Source organism: Lepisma saccharinum, chromosome 2 (genome assembly GCF_977018435.1).
Source record: "Lepisma saccharinum chromosome 2, izLepSacc3.1, whole genome shotgun sequence".
Taxonomy (NCBI): domain Eukaryota; kingdom Metazoa; phylum Arthropoda; class Insecta; order Zygentoma; family Lepismatidae; genus Lepisma; species Lepisma saccharinum.
Genome location: NC_139230.1, coordinates 8,551,722 through 8,574,624, shown reverse-complemented (window position 1 = coordinate 8,574,624; position 22,903 = coordinate 8,551,722). Strand labels below are relative to the sequence as shown.

Below are 22,903 nucleotides of genomic sequence, written 5' to 3'. Positions count from 1 at the left end.
CACAAATTGTTAAGAGTTGGTATTTATTGTTGAAAATAAATTCTCAGATGTTCTCTTCAAATTAACAATGTTTTCCTTTCAAATAATGTAGTTGCTTTTATTTGGATAAATGCTAAAATAAATTTATTAACCCAGTGATCCTACATGATCAGTTTAGTGCAGAAAACCAGGTGTAAATATCTCTTATGTTTTCATGATATACATTTTCAAAGTTTGGGTTGCGTGACTTTTGAAACAATCTGTAGTATGCACAATTGCTAGTAGGTGGTTCCCTGGCACCTGATTTTCAGAGTTGGCGCCTATCTTTGAAGAAAATTTTACGAGCACTGCCCATAAAGGTCATCTCCAAATATGCAACCAACTCACTGAACACAAAAACCTACAAAGATGCTACAAAGCACCTACATTGACCATAAGCAAGTCTTCCATCACATACTGCTGCATCTTACAAACATGATACCTGTCAAAAGCAGGCTACAGTATTTACTCGTACATAATGCATACTTTTATCCACAAATGTTGCCCCCAAAAAGTGTGGTGCATATTTTGCATGAAATAATTCAGGCAGCCAACATTAAAACCATGCATGTTTTCACTAGGTCACCAGGTAAAGCATGTGTATATCAACAGGTGCAAATACAAATATGGGTTTCTTTAGTAATAATATTTTTTTAAAAAAAAAAAAAAAAACTATGTAAGTGAAATGCCCATTCCCATGATTTTTCACTTTGTAATGGAACGTTTTGCGACACCATGCCATTCTAGCAGAATTCGAGCATGCACATCCTGTCAGGCAAGAATTAATAAAAAATAACTTCTCGAGTGCTGGAAATTCATAGCATAATATTGCTCTAACTTTCTTATACTACAGAATTTACAAGGTGGTTGCAGAAGTGAAAGCCTTGGGATATTAAACACAGTGGAGGGAGAGGGAGAGGTGGCATCAGTTGGTGACTCATTGTATACTAGGGATGGGCAGATATGAAATTTTGGCCGATACCGATAAAGTACCAATATAAAATTTACCGATAACCGATATTCTACTGATCTGATATAAAATTAGAAATGGTCCTTGAAGAACCTGAAAAGTTCAATGACCTAATTAATAAGTGTGTGTTTCAAGGTGACTGCAGTGAAAATGAAATTGCATATTTAGACATTTACTTTTCTGTAAAATAATCGATAATTTTACTGATAAACCGATAAACCTATATCGGCTGATACCGATAGAGTACCGATTAATCAATCCCATCCCTATTGTATACACAAGATCTTCATCGGCATAGCAACAGCTTCATGTCTTCCAACTAAGAAAACAATTTCTTAAACCTGAATTGTACTGTGCATTACATAGGAGATATAATGTTTGTTGCTTTACCCCATCAAAAACCAGGGTGCACATTATACACGAGTAAATACAGAAATCAAGTAGACCAAAGCAACAGCACTGAATCTAGTGGAGAAGAGAAGATCTAAACCGAAGACACACGGGGCCGTTACATTCTCAAAGTGGATGGTGACAGCAGTCACCAAAATTACACACAATGTGAACACTGTATGTTCATTTTAGCTCAAACTTTTCATATCTCATGGCTTATGTGTAGAATCACATATTTATGGTGAATAAATTATCAAGCTTTTGGTACAAAATCTGGGTAAATTTCGGGATCAAAAGCACTGTATATAAAATGTCATTTTGGTGTTAAAATGGGGAATATAACCCTAAATTTGTTTTTAAAAAACTATACTTATTACACAGAGCCATTCATGGTGGTCTAGTCTGTAGGGAGTTTGATCTGATCTAAGGTCACAATTTTTCCAGCCTTGTTCCCACATAAGCAGCTCTGGGGCTCACCTAGCCTCAAATCAATGGGTGGGTACCTGGGGTCAACCCTGGGGGATAAAGCTGGCAGGAGCATGGTGCTGATCACATTACCTTCAAAATGTTCCAGGGTTATGCTATATGCATGAAAAACATTACCTTATACTTATTACACAAAATGAACTTTACCCTGCTAATAACACAGTTATACCGGGTGAGTTTTTTAGCTTGACACAACGAAATATCTCGAAAAGTATGCATCTGATCAAAAAAAAGTTCTGAATGAAATTTGTTCCTCTCGAAGGGGCTCATCCAATGATGCCAAACTCCACCCCCCACCCCACCTCCTGGGGGTGGGGCGAGGGGAAACTTTAAAATCTCAAATGGGAACCCCCATTTTTTATTGCAGATTCAGATTCTCCAGACAAAAATACGTGAAACTTTTTGTTGGATTTGTGATAGAAGATGGCGCTGTAATTTGCAAAAAGTAAGATTTTGCGCAATTCTCGAGAAATACACTGTCCTCTTCGTCAGGCTTCATGGCAGATTATGCCGTGTCTGTTTGACCAGGAAACAAGGTGTAATTGTTTGTAAGATAAAACATGCGGTCCTGAGACATGCTCGGCAATCTGTTAAAATCGAGGTTAACCAATTATAAAACTGTAAAACGTTGAAGAAAGGGAATGTAGAGGAAAGATGGGGAAATATGTTAAACAAAATGGAAGAAGATAAAAACAAATAGGCTTTAATGTAACGAAAGAAATGACACGAGCGTTCATGATGATAGAGGAGTTCCAAGGTGGAGGGATGACATAACAATTCAGGAGTAGCGGGGAAAAGGAGGGGAGGGAGGAAGCAAGTGGGCGGGGCCAGCCATCGGCAGCACATCAGCAGCACATCAGCAGCACAACATTAGCTGTGAAGACAACTCGACGATCCATTCTGCGGAAGTGAGATTGTTTATTTTCACATGGTAAAAGGTTTTTACGGAGCTTTGAAATCTTCAACATTTTACAGTTTTATAAGTGGTTAACAACGTTTTGAACAGATTGCCGAGCATGTTTCCTCCTAAAGACCATTTGACCTTGTTTCCTAGTCAAACAGACACGGCATAATCTGCCACGAAGCCTGAAGAAGAGGATGGAAGTAGTGTTTTTCTTCCTTGACTCCATTAGTGGTCATAATATAGGCTATAATGGTGCAAGAGAAAATTGAAATGGTGTACATTTATGGAGAAAGTGGCAGGAATATTAATGATGCTGTGATTCTTTATGCTCAACGTTTTCCAGACCGAGTGCGATCGCACGCTTCTTTTCGCAGAGTTGTTCAACAGTTCTGCACCTAGGAAACTGTACAACCAAAAAAAAAGGAATCGCCGAAGAACAATTGCTGGAGAAAATAATGAAATTGCGGTATTAGCTGCAGTGGCTCATAACCCCCATGTTAGTACTTGACAAATAAGTCGTGAATTGGGAATTTCGCAGACTACTGTGTGCCCAATACTGAAGCATAGAAAATATCATCCATTTCATGTTTTGTTGCATCAAGAACTTCATGGCGATGATTTTCAGAACCGAGTGACATTCTGTCGATGGGTGCTTCATCAAACACAAGGAGACCCAAATTTCTTTACTCGAGTTTTGTTCTCTGACGAGTCAACTTTTACAAACCACGGTACGATTAATCGACACAACATGCATTATTAGAGTGGCGAAAACCCGCATTGGTTACAAAAAGTTGAACATCAGCACCCTTAGAATGTAAATGTTTGGTGTGGAATCATTGACAATAAACTTACTGGTCCATATTTTATTGATGGGAACTTAAATGGTGAGAAATATCGAAATTCTTGCAGAACGAACTTCCAGTATTGGTTGCAGACCTTCCCTTAGACGTGCGACAAACAATGTGGTTGCAACATGATGGTTGTCCAGCACATTATTCCGTTGCAGCACGGGAAGTATTAGATCGCGTGTACAACCATCGGTGGATCAGAAGAGGTGGTCCAGTGTCTTGGCCTGCAAGATTGCCAGATCTTACTTCGCTTGACTTTTGTTTGTGGGGCTACGTGAAGAGTGAAGTTTATCATGAACTGCCAACAATGCGTGAGAACATGATTGAGCGAATCACCAATGCATGTCGAAAGATTATACCGGGGATGCTTTTCAGTTGTGTCCAATCATTCTAAGTGCAGATAAATCAGTGTATTGAAGTGGGTGGTGACATTTTCGAGCACTTATTGTAAAATGATTATTACAAACAAGCACCCCAATGGTGAGAGGCGAGGGGATTCACCTAAAATAAGCACCACGATGGTGAGAGGCAACAGGATTAACCTTACAAAAGCACCCCGACGGGAACAAAATACTGCTACATCCACGTCATTGTTCCTGGATTATGCTAAATGCAATTTCTTATAAAAATTCAACATGCCTCACGTCATTTTGCAATTAAAAGTGCATTTTTTACCATTTCCGCAATATTTCATCTTTGCGAAAAAATCCCAAAAAAAGTTTCAGACAAAACCTACGTATTTTTGTCTGGAGAATCCGAATTTGCAATAAAAAATGGGGGTTCCCATTTGAGATTTGAAAGTTGCCCCTCACCCCACCCCCAGGAGGTGGGGTGTAGTTTGGCATCATTGGATGAGCACCTTCGAGACGAACAAATTTCAATCAGAACTTTTTTTTGATCAGATGCGTACTTTGAGATATTTCGTTGTGTCATGCTAAAAAACTCACCTTGTATAGTTGTCAGAGTATTAAGTTTATTCCTGCATCAAGAATTCAATTTTTGCTGCTCAAATATTTACAGCATAATTAATGAATTTTCTGTGATTTGCATAACTAACAGGATAATTCAAACTTCAAAAAGTGTCACAATGGTAAACAAACTCTAAATTTTGTGTTCAAGTTTGTTTTGCATTTTACAGTATAGTTCCCATAATTTCGTGACAAACCACAGTAAGAAAATGCACCTTGCATCTTTCAGAAAAATGAAAAATAAACTTTGCAGTGTGCTATTTCACTTTTCGAAAACAAAATATGCATGCATGCATGTACTTATGTGACATAGGAACATGTGCACCAATTGCATTTTGTGTGTGTCACCCTTTTCAAAATTTAAACCATGCAATGAGCACTTAAGACACATCACCCTCTATCACATTCTAGCTGAAAGTTTCTAAAGAATCAACATTTTCTCACTTGTACTAGTACCAATTTTTCAGATGTAGAGTGGCATGGAAAATTTTAAAATGGTGCTCAAGCCCATGCTGCAGATAAGTGAAGATACTGTATTTAAAATGCACACTTTTTTCCAAAATGTTTGCTCCCAAAAACTATGGTGCACATTATGCATGGAATAATTTGGACAGGCAACATGAAATCATGAATGTTTTCACTATGTCACTGCGTTTAAGACATATATATATCAAAAGGTGCATATACAAATTACCAGGTTGGATTTCCTTAGTACACAATATTTTTTAAAAAACACTATACAAGTGAAATGGCAGTTTCCCATGATTTTTCACTTTGTGTCAGTGTGTTTTGTGGCATCGTGGAAAACTGCACCATTCTTGGAGAATTTGAGCATGTACCTCCTGTCACAAGGGATGCTTATCAGTGGTATTTGCCAGGTGAGAAATAATAGAAAACTACTTCCTGACTGCTGCAAATCCATAACGTAATCTCTTCTTCTACTACAGAATAAGCAAGATGGTTACAGAAGAGATAGCATTCAGATGATAAACACAGTGGAGAAAGAGGGAAGGGTAGCATGAGTTGGTGACTCATTCATGTCATTCACTTTTGATCGGCACAGCAACAGCTTTACAACCTACAACTAAGAAAGCCACTTCTTGAAACTGGATTGTACTGCACTGCATTATGTACAGGATATAACTTGTGTCTTGAATTTCCGTATCAAGAACCAGGTTGCACATTATACATGTGTAAATACGGCAAGTTACATAAACAGAATAGGAAATAGGATACTGCCTGATTTTCTATGTAACTTACCTTGCAACTTCCTTTGATTTTTGTGGTCTCCAATTTTTCCACACACAAATCCTCCTCTGCAGACTTTCGATATATCCTAAGTTCATTCTTCTCACATCTTGGCAAATGAAAATACACATTTCCGTTCCTGTCTTTGCCTAAAACTTTTTCTCGCAACTGACTTGACGGACAAGATGACATGCCCTCTGCGACTTTTGTCAAATTTCTGCACTGCAAAGACAGTGAAGTAGTATAAGAAACAATATTCCTAGCGAGTTTCTTCTCACAGATTCTCTTTTGGTTCTTTTACTACATGTAATGGGCAAGAAAAATTATCTTAGGAAATTACAGTATCAATCAACAAGTTAATGTCAATGACTAGAGACATATATTTATGGTGAATAAAAGATCAAGGTTTTGGTGAAAAAAACCTAGGCACATTTTTTGATCAAAAGTGGTACAGTCAACTCTCGATACAACGACCTTTCACAGTTCCCGGGAAAAGGGTCGTTGTTTCGAAGGGGTCGTTATTGGAATTTGGACCAATTTTCAGCTTGAACGGTGCTCAAACGGACATAAAGATGCCTAGGAGATGGTAACACCATGTATCCTGGTAGTTATACAACCTGTTATGCACATGACGCGTGTTGTGAGAAGTAAAACAGAACATGAAAACGTTTTCATAAAAAAGGATTTAAAATAATGTTACTTTCTTTCAATTGTGCAACGTCGTTGCTCTCCCAGGAAATTCTAGTTCATGAGAAACCCGTTTGCACTGAGACCTATGGAAAGGAAAACAATATCTCACTTATTGCAAGCGAAACTCGAAGAATCTTGACACCAGTCAGACTGGCGCCAGCAAAAGTCGCGAGATATCTGGCAGAATGAATGTTTGATTTTATACGGGTCTACTGGAACATTGTCTGTTACAAGATTAACTGGTAAGATTAGATCTTTCGGGAGAAACAACACAACCTTTCTAGGCAAAAAAAAAAAAAAAAAGGCGGGGCTGTAAATTTTGTTCTGGTTCGGCAGTGTAAAATACATCGTAAAAAAAGGTCACGTTTTCTTTGCTTCAACCAACTTCATTCACCCCCCTCCCCCATTCAAGGAAGCAGTCCAAACTCCTTCCTTGACTTGCATTGTAATTCAGCGTGAAAAGGGAAACACGCAATTTGAGATGTTTTCACCCAGTGCGTATTTTAGGACACGTCATTAAACTGCTTCGCAGTCGATAATCATTCGGGTTTGGAATTGAACGTCACTTTAAACTGTATATTTAGTCCCGATTAGCCCATCAGCATAAAATGAACTTAAAACAAGCTTTATGAAACTGCGAATTTTCACATATCAAAATGGTAGATCGTTATTTACTCTTACGTTAATCGACTCGACGATTTAATGTTGGATTTAGGACTATTCTCGATGTCAAACACCCATTCCTCCAAAAGTTTTCCCCTTGAATAATGTCTTTTTAATCGGTCTCAGCGAACAGTCCTACATTGAACACTTTTTTTTTTTTTCACGAATGGGTCTGAAGAAAAGGCTGATGCGAATTAAATTTAGTTTTGCTTATCAGAACAGAAGGTGCAGAACATGAAGTTGTTTTAACTCTTGTTTTCCTTTCTGGAGATCGAATTTCGTTATCGTCAAATCAAAACAGCTTTGCAAGATTCAAAACAATAACTTTTCCCTTCGCGCTGGATGAGTCATTGCTGTTATCAGCAAGCCAGAGCTTTGCAGACGCTAGACAAAACACTGGCGCCAGGTGCAGCGTAAAAACAAGGAGACCGGCTGGAAGTTGGAGCAACAGGTGGCGGAAGAGAAAAATAAGACGGAACTTTTAACAGCAGTGTAAAGAAGAAAGAAATGGCCCTTGCTTTACGTTTTACCATGCAACAGACAATAATACGGGCAATATTTCCTATGCAGACAACAGCATAAAAAAAAATACGACCTGAATTCTGCAATTATCAACATTGCCGTGAACACCAGTGGCGGAGAATGCGCTAGGGAAAGGAAGGGGGCACTTTTTTTTACTTGTTCTTTGATTTTTGTTTGTTTTCAAGAATATATCCAGAACTGGTTGCCCCATTTCAGACGTCAAATTTCAGACCCTCGCCTGTAATCAGCCCCTGTGAACACACGAGCAAGAAAATCGTGGCTGAAACAATCGGCATCGCCCCCCCCCCCCCCCCGTTTGCTGACAGGGAAAGAGGGAGAAGTCAGTCAGCCAACGGAACAATTTTTTGGCAAATATTACGACATCGACACAATTAGGAAAACGTATGAAGTGGGATTATGATGCACGTAAGATCGAAGTAAACTTTCATTGAAACCTGGATGACAACGCATTAAGCGGGTTGACGATCTTTAGTTGGCCTATGTGGTTTTGATTATCTCTAACAGTTTCGCTTTTTTATGAAGTGTTACAGGGAAAAAGGAACACGTTTTGAATGAAAGCGGTTACCGGAAGTTGTCGGCTACAAGGCCAAGAGTTGCTCACTCACGGGAACCTTCTGAACTCTAGGTCTGAGCTGGACAGACGGACCACCAGACTTCCAGGTGCCACACGTCTGTATTTTGGAACCTTGCTGCGATCTTATCTCTCAAGCTGGTGTATTTATCGATGAAATGTGCCATACACATTGTCAAAGACTGCAAGTCCAGCGGTCATTTCGGTCTACTCCCCTCCCCCCCCCCCCCGGCGAGTTTTCAGGAGCTCTTAGGACAAGGAAACAAGCCAAGGTCGATTTAAAATAACATCGAAGCACATTCGATCTTCTCTTCTCGCGTATTCAAGAGCAAGAGTGGCAAAACAAGCCTGACACGTTTGGTAGCGGCCGTCGGGTGCGGGGTAACATTGGTGCACTTGAGGGAGGGGAGGGCAGAGGTCAAGTGCTATTGGATATCACTCAAAATGATGTAGTGGTGTCTATTTTTAGATCAGACCGAATTGTGAGCGGTTGTGAAGGGAATGAGTGGAAAAAAAAACGCATTTCTCGGCCGATTTCCTTCAATTTTTTAACTTTTTTCTCAAATTTTTCAACTTTTTCCTAAATTTTTCACGGTTCCCGGGAAAAGGGTCGTTACTTCGAGAGGGTCGTTATACCCGGGGTCGTAGAATCGAGAGTTGACTGTATATAAAATGGCATATCAGTGTTAAAATGGTAAATAAAACCCTAACTTTGATTTAAACACCACTTATTACACAAAATAAACATTTCTCTTCCAATAGCACATTTATGTAGTTATCAAAGTATTAAGTTTATTCCTGTGTAAAGAGTCCATTTTTGTTCTCAAATCGTTACAGCAGAATTAATAAATTTATCATGATTTGCATAACTCACAGGATAATTTGGACTGCAGAAAGTGTTGCATTGTATATAACCTTCAAATATTGTGTTTACAAGTTTATTTCACATTTGCAGTTCATTTTGCATTATTCACGACAAAACATGTTAGGAAAATTCACCTTACATCTTTCAAAAACATGAAAAATTAGCATAAGAGTGTGTTATTTCATGTTTCCATCAAAAATATCTATGCCTCTAGCAATGACTTGAGTCTAATATTACGATTCTCAAAAAATTAAAAAAATATATATATACTTACAAAGAAATTGTCACATAGTGCCTTCACTAGGCATACTCGTTGCCGATAGCTCAACTGAAGGAAGCCGTTGTGTTTCAGAGGGTTTTGTTCTCCCATCACTAACCAAAATTCTGATTCAACACCAATCTTGTCGAACGCCTGAAAAAAATAAGAAAAAAATAAGAGAAACACTGAAACATGAAAACAAAGAGAAATTAAAGGGCAAATCAAATACAAGTAACGTTTCAATCATCAGTCCCTTACACACTATGATACAATATACAAAATTCCATCCTAAGACGTCAGTACAGGGCCTTATAGGCTTTTACTTTTGGGATCATCACACCCAAATAAGACTGTCCTTGGCAGAAAGGAAAGTGGTAAACGTTTGGAGAAAATATTGAATATGCACAAAGTATAGGAAATCTATTGTCCCGCACTGTGGCCATGTGCTTTGGGCTCTGGCTATGGGACGTATGGAGGTTTGTCTCTCCTGGGGAAAATGTAACAACTTTTCTCCTGAGATTTCGATCAGTGTATGGGACCGGTGGTTGCCCACTATCATGAAAAATTGGGGAGCTATGAATGAGTAGCATAACCCGGTCATAGAAACCTACTACAATTACTGGGGGTTCATCGTGCTGACCACACGTCACCCTGTAACTGGTTGAATGATCTCCCACCTTGGGTGAATGAGTGATCAGGTGCGAGCGAGGCCAGCAGTCTGTAGGTAGGCCTGGGCTGTTTTACCACGGGTTATACGAAATCTATCGATTATCTTCTCTTACACTCCAGATCATCTTACAATGTAGTCATTTCTTGTGTTTTCTGTGACTTGGAAAGCTCAAAATAACATGCTGGCTGTTGCCACTTGCGGGAAACACATATTGGGAAGAGAAAGGTGTGGAGTGGTTTATTGCAACTGCTTTCTTGTTTTCAGTGGTTCTTGAAGTCATGATGAGGCAATGAACGGTTTTGCTCCTTTGGAATGAGAAGTTAGTACAGTAGTATTCTAAGCAGACAAGTCTTTATGTTTGTTTGAGTAGTTCCTCTTAATTGATTTTACAATTGAAGGGCTTGGGTGAAATTTCGGTCATTTCTGAGTTCATTAAGAAAAAAGGTTATTAGAAGCTATACTGTAGATAAATTGTTTTTGTGTTGTGTTTACCAATTTCAGAAGGCTTCACCGAGTCCAATGCAAATTGTATTACATGGCAATTTCACTCTAAAATTGAAGGATGGCACATTTTACTTTGTAACTCAAAAATGACCAAAATGTCACTTAGCATGTTTTACACCAGACCCCTTCAATTAGTTTCTCTTAGCATCATGGACTACTTGTTGGATTTTTGCTCTTGTATTAAACAGTAGCAATGGATTACTAACTTTTGTTTCGGTGTGTGCTACAGCAGGCATTCAATGCATGGTGGAACCTTCTTCCACTGAGCATCGTATGGCAACACTGTCACCATAAGGTCCACACTGTATTCTTAACTGAGGATCAACAGATTCAGAATATTCCTTAACAGAAAAATATGAATATCTACCTTGATATTGCAGTGGCCACACTATACTCATTCATTACTATGTATTACCATGACATTGGTTCTTGGTAGAACTGAAGTGATATCACTTTGAACAATAATAATGCAAATACTCTTATTTATTTCCATCACTATCAATACTGAATCAATGCTTCAACATTTTAACTATTGAAAGTTGTTCAGAGTATTAAAATGAAATTATATAACAATAAACCAGAGTTGTGTTTTAAAATATTTGGTTAAGTTAGAAAATTGGAAAGTGGAATATTAAAACAGCTATCTTTCTTCTTTTCCATTTTAGTTATTTCACATCACTTTCCTATATTGAAGTTAGTTGCAACAATGAGGATGAATGATGAACTGATGAAACGAATAATGGAACAAACCCATGCCTTATCCAGGGTTCAAACCTGGAGAGACTGACTTCTTAGAATTTAATAAAGGCATTCATTTTGCATAATGTAAAAGACAATTAGACTCTGTCAAAGTGTAACATGGCAGGAGGGGTCATAATGACCTCCCACTTTGGCCAACATCAATGCCAATGAATTGGTATCAGCTGATACCAGCCATTTAACTTATTCTTTAAATATCGATGCTAAATAAATCCAACTTGATTGACTAACCTACAAGCACAAAATTATAAAGAAAGATGGTAATATATGATTTATACAATGTAAATTTGCAAATGTTACATTTGCCAAGATTGAAAACTACCAGAGTCTGCCTGGAATACTCACTGTTTAATGAACAATAATTCCACATAATCTATTCCAATTCATTTAAGAAATTATTTACCTTGCATACTTTACACGTACCTTGATGTGCATGTACTCTCAGTTTCATCCTTATTGCATGAAAACCACATTACTTGTGCTGCTTAAGTTGAAAGTTGCAGGAGAAAAAATGTATATATATATATTACTTTAAGGGAGGACCATGTTTTTATCCCTACAGTTTCTTTGGTTAGGAAATTTTCAGCTTTTCTCCCATTTTTCCCAACCAATGAACCGGCATTATTAGACGTGGTCTGGCAGCATTGTTATATTCCATTTCAACCTATTAATTTCAAAGGTCCACTGCCTTCATTACCTGATGTGTCTAGGACACAAGTACAGTGTGCATCCAAGACACCTCAGATAATGAAGACAGTGGTCCTTTGAAATTAATAGGTTCAAACCAAATGAAACTAGCAACACAGGTACAGTGGTTTTCATGTAATTTTTAATATGTTTTCCGCATAAGATCATAAAACTTTCATTCTTATACAATAAAAGCACAAACAGTAGTGATTGTAGTTTACCAAACAAAAAATAATTATTTTAAATTAATATAGCAGAAATATACTATATTCAGGGAGGTCACTCTAGGACCACAATAAAATTCAAGTATAATTCCCGGTTTTCAAGGCAAACTTTTCAAAAATTCAAGGATATAAGCAGAAGTTGTTTTTTTTTCACCTTACATATTACCACCTCTCACATACATGCACATGCAAATATATTAACAATATAAAGAGTGTCTGTGTGATTGCACTGTATCCAAAAATTCTAATTCAATTCAAATAAACTGTATATTATTTTATTTTAAAGTACAGAGTTTAAGTTTGCCATTTCACATACTCAGTTGACTCAAAATGCATCTACAAACACAGTCACAAATGTTACAGGATATAGTTACAAATTATATATTGGGCATGTGTAAAGATTCTAAACAGTGATGATCCAACATCTACATCATGCGTGTAATGTTTGCTATTACTAAAACTATAAGCACAAATGACTGACTGCAGTAGGATTGCATTTTTTGACCAAACAGCCTAGATTTGTATTTAAGGTTTTTGAAATATGTTAGCAGTAAAATTACACTATACTACTAAAATACCTTACAATAATTTCGGTTCAGTCTATTCAATGTGCTGTACCATTGGTTCACTCTCCGAGACAACCTCTTCATCCAGATTTTGTACGGCATAGGTGGCACATTCTGCAAATTTTGTCGGACCTTGGAAGAACTGAAACAAATAGTTATTTTTGGTATTGGTTTGGCTCATTTCTACAAAAAGGAAATCTTGTTCCTGCACAGAATTTAAGAACATACATACATGTGTGTCAAAAACGATGGACTAATATGTAAGTAGAGAAAGGAAATACAGAACTCACCAGACACAATATTTCATGGCATTACGTCAGCTGGTAAGTGAAGATTCCAATCCACTAACCAAGGATCAAGTATACAGTGAAATGTTTACTTTTACTCTTTATCTGTTTGCCGTTTCCTATTTCATTTATACTTTTGCATATAGGCATAACTGGGCAGGTGGAGGGGGGTACTTCCTCCATAAACATTTTAGGTTTATCATAATTGACAAATTAGAGGCACTTCTGTTGACCTCCTAGGAAATGAGGAGCAAGGTAAAAGAGTAATTGTATTTGCGATTTTGAAATTGTAACAGTTATTAAGCATCCTGGATGCTATATTTATAGTAGGGATGGCCGATATGAAATTTTTGCCGATACCGATAAAGTAACAATATAAAATTTACATACCGATAACCGATCCGATATAAAATTAGAAATGGTCCTTAAAGAACCTGAGAGGTTCATTGACCTCCTTAATAAATGTGTGTTTTGAGGCAACTTCAGTGAAAAAGAAATTGCATATTTAGACATTTACTTTTTTAGAAATTAGGGCATTGAGATTATCCATAAAAATTACAACAAAATGGCAGATTTTCCACTAAATTATCAGATATTTATCGATATATCGGATCGATAAAATAATCTGTAATTTAGGGATGGGACGATATGAAATTTTGGCCCATACCGATAAAGTACCGATATAAAATTTACCGATACCCGATATTCTACCGATCCGATATAAAATTAGAAATGGTCCTAGAAGAACCTGAAAGGTTCATTGACCTCCTTAAAAAATGTGTGTTTCAAAGTGACTGCAGTGCAAGAGAAATTGCGTATTTAGACATTTACTTTTTAAAAAAGTAGGGCGTGGAGATTATCCATAAAAATTACAACATAAATGGCAGAATTTTGCGCTAAACTATCAGATATTTATCGATATATCGGATCGGTAAAATAATCGTTAATTTTACCGATACACCGATATGCCTATATCGGCCAATACCGATAGAGTACCGATTAATCGGTCCCATCCCTACTGTAATTTCACTGATATACCAATATGCCTATATCGGCCGATACCGATAGAGTACCGATTAATCGGTCCCATCCCTAATTTATAGGATGGAAACATTATGATTTTGCCCTCCTATAGTTAAGACAAAAGTTCAATTCTGCTGATTCAAAATCAGGCCCCAAGTTATGCCAAAGTTTTTGCATATATGTATATGTTTTATGAGTGGAGTGATATGAAATTTTAACCAGTATCAAAAACCAACATTCTGCCCAATCTGATATCAAACAACAAATGAAAAACTTGAAATATTCAATCACTTCTTTAATGGAATTATATAATTATGTGACTGCAATGGGTTATGCCTTCAAAAAAGAACATGTGTTTTTTTTAATTTAGATGTATATTATTCTTTTGAGATTTAGAATGCGCAGAATAGAATGAAAAAAAAAAGAATATGCTGAAAATTCACAATTTTTCATGTGACATGTGGCCCAGAGAAGCTTCATGGAAAATCACATCTGATTCTCATTCTGGCAACAAATAATGTGTGTTTTACATAAAATTCTGGAAATAGTACAGAAAATATGGCAAAAATTAATTCCATTTTCAACCCACCCTAATATCAATCCTAGAGCTGGGAGCAAGACTTGTTGCTAGAATTTATTTATCCTTCAAAAGAAAAAGAATGATCAAACTCCATGAATGTACTCACATAATTTTCATAAAATTTGTTCATTTTTGGAATTTTGGATTTTTTTACCCTGGCATAGTATATGCAGCTCTGCAAATTAAAACAGACACTTCTCATTAGAAGCAGATATAAACAATGAAAAACAACTCAATTTCCAAAAATAGGAAATTTTCAAAATTCTGTAACTCTGAAATAAATTGAAATTTCAAATGTATTTTTGAGGATCTGAAAAAACAAATTGGAATGGGTGGTGGCAGATGTTCCACGATTTGATATGGAATGACCCTATAGATTTTTAAGATCTCTATCTAGTGCTAGAAGATAAATGAAATATTTTTCTTTTTTGCAAGTATACGCAATGCTTATGTTTTCAGTTTAAAATAGTGATTACACTGATGGTCATTAATAACAATAAAACTTTCATGTGCATGCACGCGTGCATGCACGCATGCATACGCACAAACACACACACACACACATACACACAAACAAACAAACATAGAAAAATGAACTCACCAGAGAAGGGCTGTCATAACAGCTGCCATTGCTCTAGACGCTTCTGGCATAAGTAACATTCGCTCGATCTCAAACTGTGACAGTGGTTTCAAATTCAAAATATTTTGTGTCAAGTTCAGAAACTGACCAACTTGTGGAAGCTATAAAAAAGTGATATAAATAGAAACAATTAGTTTTGATGAAAGGTGCAGTATTCATAAAATTGTACACACACAGTGAATGCAAGTTACAGTCATGTAGAATTTCAGCAAAGAAAATGCAAGCTGGACGAGGACTTGAACCTGGGTCTCTGGCATACAGTGCCATTGCTATACCAACTGAGCTACCGAGCCAGATGGGCTTTACCTGATTTTTCACTGTCACTGTTTTACCTGTTTGGAATCATCTCTGCCAGTGCTACCACAATCGGATCTGTTGCCTTTGAAACACTGAAGATGTTGACGTTGCCTGGTTCTTCCCAGCACAGAGATGTAAATTCATTAAGATTTGGCACACAAAGGAGATGTAATATGTACAATTTCAGCAAAAAAAATGCAGGATCGACAAGGTCTTGAACTCTGGTCTCTGGCATATCGTACCATTGCTTTAACACTTTTTTGCTGAAATTCTACATAGTACATCTCCTGTGTGTGCCAAATCTAATAGTCAGTTGGGTGGCCATTTCACTCTGCACTTGTCACTTCCAGCCATTGAGGGGATAGAAAGTTATGTCACTGGAGAAACTTTCTATCATGAAATAAAAATACAGGTTTTACTTATGTGTGTTTCAAATCTGTTGCTGCATTCTTCTTCAGGGTTATCCAATCAGATCACATAAAAAAGGTAAAAAAACAACATGAAAATTGTTAAAATGGTAAAAAAACAAGCTTCATTTGTTATCCTTGCTTTAGCAACACACATCACTGCCTACCACCAGCAGCACTGGCTTTGCTCTACAGATATATCTTGCTGGTTCATATTGGATAACCCCGAGAAGAACACAGCAATGGATTCAAAACATCGGTTTTAGAAAAAAAACTTTTAAACCACAAATAAGTAAAACTTGTATTTATAGTTAATAATTTCAAGCTGTGGTTATGTGAATCTTTCAGAAATTACTTTGATAAACTTATATCCTTTTGCTCTTTTACTGCATGTTTAACCTTTTGCTGCTCAAGTGTCTCGAACGAGATACCCAAAAGTAACCCTCGGGGGACCAAGCGTCTCGATGGAGATGCTGTCTCAAGGTCGTAGTTTTTACGTTATAACTTTTCTATTTTTGACTAGAATTTCAATTTTTTATTATATTGTTCCTAACATATGTATTTAACAGAAATGGTTTTTTGCATTTTTTTTTGTCTTCATGAAAATGGAGGGGGAAAGGCGGGGAAAAGGGACATCTCTTTTCAAGGTCAATTTTTTGCTGACAAAGGAAGACTGGCTTTGTTGTTCTAAAGCAATGCTTTTTCACTCCCTCCTGCTAAGTGCATTCGAAGGAAGCTTGTTTATCAGTATCCGATGTCAAAATGAAAGTTTACCGTGTGGGCGCAAGCAGGGGTGGGGGAGGGGGAAGACTGGTTGTTGAATCTGCGTTGTGAGAATGGAATTTCGAAGTGCGCTGAAGGAAACCTTTGTTTTTTTAAGCAGAAGTGGCAACAGGGATTACCCAGCATTGTCTAAAAATAGAATTTCAAGCAGTGGCAAAAATTGGCGCTCATTTCTCACTACGTTCTAGCTTTTCGTCCGTGAATGTTGTGCGTAAGTGTCGTTTTGTGCCCAAGTGCGGGACATTTTTTGGGTGAAGTGACAATTTTTTAAAATAATTTTTGGGGGTTTTCCCCCTTCCCCCTCCATATATACACCAAATTTGCATAAATTTTGCATTTTGACATTTTTTTTCAGGGTGGAGGGGGGAGGAAACACCATTTTTTTAAGAAAAGTATTTTTGAGGGGATTTCCCCCCTTTCCCCCTCCATATGTACGCTGAATGTGCATAAATTCTATATCGTCTGAATCTGTGATTCATTCTGCATACAACGGTATATCTTTCATATCTCTAGGGCATTTAGTTTCTGAGCTATAGTCATTTCAAGGTACCGCTGCATTTTGAAGCTTGAATCAGTGGCCATTCCTTTTGGGGGTACAACTCAAGCTACATTGGTCATACGACAGTGATGCAAATATTTTTCTTTTTCTTACATGCCAGCAATAATTTCTATGTGCATTTTGAACTTTTCATATCCCTTTTTTGGGGGGGAGGGGGGCAAAACCCCATTTTTTAAAAAAGTATTTTCAGAGGATTTCCCCCCTTTCCCCCTCCATATATACGCCGAATGTGCATAAATTATATATAGTTAAATCTGTGATTCATTCTGCGTACAACGGGAAGAAAGGCCAGGAGATGTGGTGTTGAAAGATTGCCGTACCCAAGGGGGGGGGGGGGGGGCAAGTACCAATCTCTGCCTCCTCCCCCCAGCGACCTGCACCTCCGCCCCTAAAGGCTATCTATCCCTTCTCTCTCCACCCCCTTCCCAGGTAGAGAGAGAGGGAGAAAGGTGTGGGAGGGGCAAGCAAGGTATACTTAAGGGGGAGGGGTTTGACCACCACTCCCCCTCCTCGTGGGTGTGGGTGGGTGTGCGGGCTTCTCCCTTTAGGGGAGAGAAGTACTTACCTAACCTAACGTTCTGCCTTCTCTCGCTTTTCTCCTTCCAGGGTGTATTCACGTCCCTCGCCGCCTTTGGGGCAGTGGTAGGGTTGTTGTTAACTCTCTCTCTCTCTCTCAAGTGGGGAGGGGGGAAAGGCAGGAGGTTTGGAGGCTGGGGTATGGAATGGAATGCCCCCCCCCCTGAGGGACAAGGGGACGTCCCCCGTCCTCCCGTATTTGTATAGGGGGTGTGGGGAGGGGAAGGGAGCAAGAAAAAAGCTCCATATCCTCTCTTTCTTCTCTCCTCACAAGAAGAAAAGAAAGCAGATTCCCAGGGTGGGTGAAAGGTGGAATGAAAGAGAGAGAGAGAGATTTCCTAACTCCACTGGACTCTTCTCCTCTTCTCTTCCACTACACCCTCATCCGCTCCCTCCCCCGACATTCCTCTTCCTCTCTCTCTTTATCTGAAAGGGGAGGGTGAACCGGTTTTTCTTATCTTTTCTCTCACCCCCCTCCCCCTAAATAGGTGGGGTTGGGGTGGAGATGAAAGGTTTTTTCTTCTCTTCTCTGCCTTGCATCCACTCTCTTCTTTCTACCTTCTCTGCTTCTCCCACTGCCCCTACTCTTCTTTCATCTCCCACTGCCCCCTTCTCTCCTCGATTATTCTTTCTATGTCTCTCTCCTTTTCTGAGGGAGGTATGGGTTCGAAATGGGAATGAGGAGGAGAAGGGGGCAGATAGAGAGAGAGAGAGAAGGGTGGGAGTGAGACAGAGAGAGAGAGATATGCTCGTCCCTTCGCGAAATGGACGGAGAATACAGACAGGGCCACTCGAGAAGAGGGAAAACCAAGCTTCCCTCCCCACAGTGGGAGGGAAGAAGGAAGAACTCTCTTCTTCTTCCCTTTTATTCTCTCTCTCTCTCAGTATATCGTTCATATCTCCAGGGCAAATAGTCTGAGCTAAAGTCATTTCAAGGTACCGCTGCATTTTGAAGCTTGAATCAGTGGTGTGCCGACCATTTCTTTTGGGGGTACAACTCAAGTTACATTGGTCATATGATAATAATGCAAATATTTTTGTTCCTTACATGTCAGCGATCATTTCCATGTGCATGTCGACACTGTCATGTACTTTTTTCTTGGGGGGAGGGTGGGGGAACCAAATTTTTTTTTCCGAAATTTTGGAATTTTGAGAGTTAGCCCCTCCCCCCCCCCCCACCACATATATGCCGAATTTTCAAAAATTTCATATAGTCTGAATCTCTGGTTTATTCTGCGTACAACGGTATATCACTCATCTCTCTAGGGCAATTAGCCTCCGATCTACACTCATTTAATTGAAACTCTGCATTTTACTCAAAATCGGCTCGGGCAACAGAGGCTTACTTGTGAAAAAGGCCTTGGGCAGCAAAAGGTTAAGCAGAAAGGAAAAAAAGGCATCACATACAGAACCGTTTACCACTTGTTTGTTAGAAGTTGCTAGTAAGGGTTTAAATTTTCAGCAATATTTTACTAAAAGGACTTCAGATTAACAAGGTTTTTGTTTATATTTAAACATATTGATTTGGTGGGTATATGCAGGGGTAGACAAAAGCTAAAAATTCTATAGAAGCCAGACCACTTTTCTCAGGCACCAACACCCCCCCCCCTTTTTTTTTTGGCATATACAGACCAAGAAAACCATTCATTCAACTAAGAAAACGCTACACATTTTGAAATGTGATCTTAAAACATGTAATTTACTGGATAAAAGGTAATTAATTCTTGAGCCAGAGTGGGCTTCCTACATACACACATGGGGCTCTGCTGGTCAGTTTGAATAATTATACAATGCATTTTAAAATATGGCTGACTACAATATCATTGCAGATTTCAAAACTTGCATAGCAACAGTGCAAAAAATTTATAATGGCATGTTTATTAACTTGATTTAATGATACACATGATATGGAAATGAAAATGGAAATGGAAGTCAAATATTAACACAGTAACTTTTTGAACAGAATTTGAAAATTCAGACAGTAAATTTTCAGGCACCCTGTATTTGTCTACCCCTGGGTACATGGGAGATGAAACTCTATTCTACACAACTTTCTCATTGTTTAACATAAAAAGTTTGATGTTGCCACCTATCTGGCTGCTGTGCAATGTACATATCTGATGGTGATGCCAGAAATGTGGTTAAACTGATTGTGCAATGAAGTTTTACATGGTTCCTTTGAATTTTGTTAATTAGCATCACTTTTCTCACACATTTAGCTAATTGTGATAAGGATGAGTGATAATATGATGAAGGGATTTGAACCTGGAACCCCTGGCATCATAGCATGTTATGAAAACCACTCTGCCACAGAGGTTGGCATAATTTTGCATGTTCTGTAGAATCTGTAGAATCGATTAAGACTTTCCTGAATAACATTTTGCCCTCATTACAGAAAGGTCTTTTCTTGTTCCTATTTACTGATAGCACAATTCTATTGGTTTTAAAATACAATTACATGATAATCACCAAAAAGGAAAAATTAAAATCAAAAAGATAATAGCTTCTTACTTCCCTCCCAAGATCAAGGACTGTCTGTCTGTGCACAATCTACAAGACTTGCTAGGTACTCTTCTCCACAAGACGTCTCAATTTCATGCCAAAATTTTAAAGAAATAATTAAATATTCAGGTAAATATCAATCCCACCAAATTCTTATGCCTTGCCTGTAAATCATAACTATAAAATGAAAATATAGTATTCTTGTTCATAAGGTGGAAGTGGTCCAGGGTTCGAATCCTGGCCTGGGCATGGATGTTTGAAGGTGCCCATTCATCAATTTCATCATATAATCACGCATCCTCATCTTCGAAAATTAGCCAAAAGTGGCACAAGAAACGAAGTAAAATAAAACAATTCAATCAATCATAAGGTGGAAGTGAACATATGCACAATTCTAAAGGAAATTTTCATTGTAGAAAACAAATCATGTAAATCATGAAACAAACAAATCACAACTTACTTCCCACATGGCCTGCATTTCGTTACGAGTGGCTTCATCAAAGAGTTCATTATTTTCCCAATCTAAAAGTACATAGTCATCATGTTGATGAATGCTTGTATCCGATCTGTACAGAAAAGAATGACATTTATAATAAGTGTTAACTGTTGAAATATTTCATGTACAAAAAAAACTATTTTTCAATGATTTCATGCTTCACCAATGTAAAACAACTTAAAAATTAAAACAAGCATCACAATGTTAATTAAATCACTTCTTTTGGATTGTAGTCATCTGGTAACATAACTTATTAAGGAGGTCAATAAACCATTGGAATTTTATATGGGTACTTGATCGATATCAGCCAAAATTTCATATTGGTCCATTTCTGCTTAAAAGTGCAATGGGAGTTTTATTCCTTCCTGTTCCTAAAGAAGGGTATCTTATAGCAGAGCATTCACTGAATAATTATGTTTTAGTTGTCACCTCTGCATCAAGCATGTCAAAAGGTAATTAGTAGAGGCACATATTTTTGGTAGATCATAACCCACAGGGTAATTCAAACTTCAGAATGTGTCACGTTGGTAAATAAATTTTAAGTTTCGTGTTTAAGAGCCTATTTCGCACCTCACACCTTTCAGAAACATTAAAAATTAACATTGCAATATGTTATTTCAAATTTCGTGTTTTTGTCAAAAACGATATACGCATGCCTCTAGTGATTAGTACTACTTTTCACCTTGGGAGCTTTCTCTCCTCAGATGATTGCTGATGTGAATAACTAAGAATCTGCACTTGCGGAAAAGGATTCTAAGAAATAAGAACTGTTGCCTCCTTTAAGTGAAGGTGGTGGAGAAGAATGAACAAATATTACATATTCATAACTGGGAAATGAGAGATGCGGTAGTAGATAAATACAGAGAAACTAGTACTCACTTTTTCTTCAAAACTGTTTTATTTGTAGTTCTATTAATTTCAGTGGCCACTGCCATTATCTTCATTGGAACTTGAACTTCAACTTTCACACAAAAAGTGAGTATACTTGTTTCTCTGTACTTAAATATTACACATTAAAGAGCTACATTTCAAAATATGATCTAAAATTAAAGTGGAACACTGTTCTTTTTTCTCACACTAAATTCAGTTATGTTCTTAACTTTTTGTTTCATTTCCTTTAAAACAAAGCATGGCATTTTAGTGTCCTCACAACCATTTCACTCTCATGGAAGTTTGTCAGGATAATTACAGTGCTAACTGTTTGTACACTTAAGCCTTATCTGGGTAACCAATGTACATTGGACACTGTAGTATATATTTTGTATGACAAACAACAAACTATTTTTTTTTTTGTACCTTACATTTTTTTACTCTCTATCTATTGATGTCTCTCTTGATGGTTGAAATAATTTGAAGAATAAAGGTGGGTGGCAATACATATTTAGTTTTCACTTTTACAGATGCAAAAAGTGTGTCAGACAGTGATAAGAAATTTACTCCAGTAGCCTCACAAAAGCTGTGAAGAATAATTTTCACTGTTTGAATTAACCAGATAGTATCTTACACCCCAAAGCAAAATATGGTTATAATTCTCTGCAATAATACATGTGGTGAGCAAGAAAACAGGAAACCTGAAATTATTTCATTCTACAATTTCGCAAAAGGTGGAGGGAACTTGCTTGACCAACTTGTTCAAAATTATTCTTGCCAATAAGGAACAAACCAATTATTATGATCATTCATCATGAATTGCTTGGATACAGCTGCACTAGCAACTTTGTTGTGTGGATAAACAAATATCCAACTGGTGGTGTGGGGCTAATGCCATCAGTGAATTTTGAACTATTATACTGAACTGGTTCCATATTGCATGTGGTAAGACATGCAAAGAAAATAATATTTATTTAACCATTGTGCGAGAACCACAGGAGCATAACTCCAAAATTGTGATGTTAATTATTTTAAACTCAGTTTCAAGAG

At 37.6% G+C, this 22,903-nt stretch overlaps 1 protein-coding gene across 2 annotated transcripts in view; it reads right to left on the bottom strand.

The window, feature by feature from the left end:
• LOC145984359 (uncharacterized) overlaps positions 1-21,048 on the bottom strand; it is a 41,730-nt gene extending 20,682 nt beyond the window's left edge. The window contains exons 1-5 of one of the 2 annotated variants that reach the window (XM_083118014.1): positions 20,948-21,048; positions 15,325-15,464; positions 12,846-12,975; positions 9,439-9,576; positions 5,845-6,054 (exon numbers count right to left, since the gene is read on the bottom strand). In XM_083118014.1, the coding sequence (XP_082974140.1) occupies positions 5,845-6,054; positions 9,439-9,576; positions 12,846-12,975; positions 15,325-15,464; positions 20,948-20,965 (636 nt within the window). In that variant the 5' untranslated portion in view covers positions 20,966-21,048. Of the gene's footprint in view, positions 1-5,844; positions 6,055-9,438; positions 9,577-12,845; positions 12,976-15,324; positions 15,465-20,947 lie in introns of those variants that run through there. The other variant, XM_083118016.1, reaches the window with a different exon arrangement.
• Between the last annotated feature and the right edge of the window lie 1,855 nt (positions 21,049-22,903).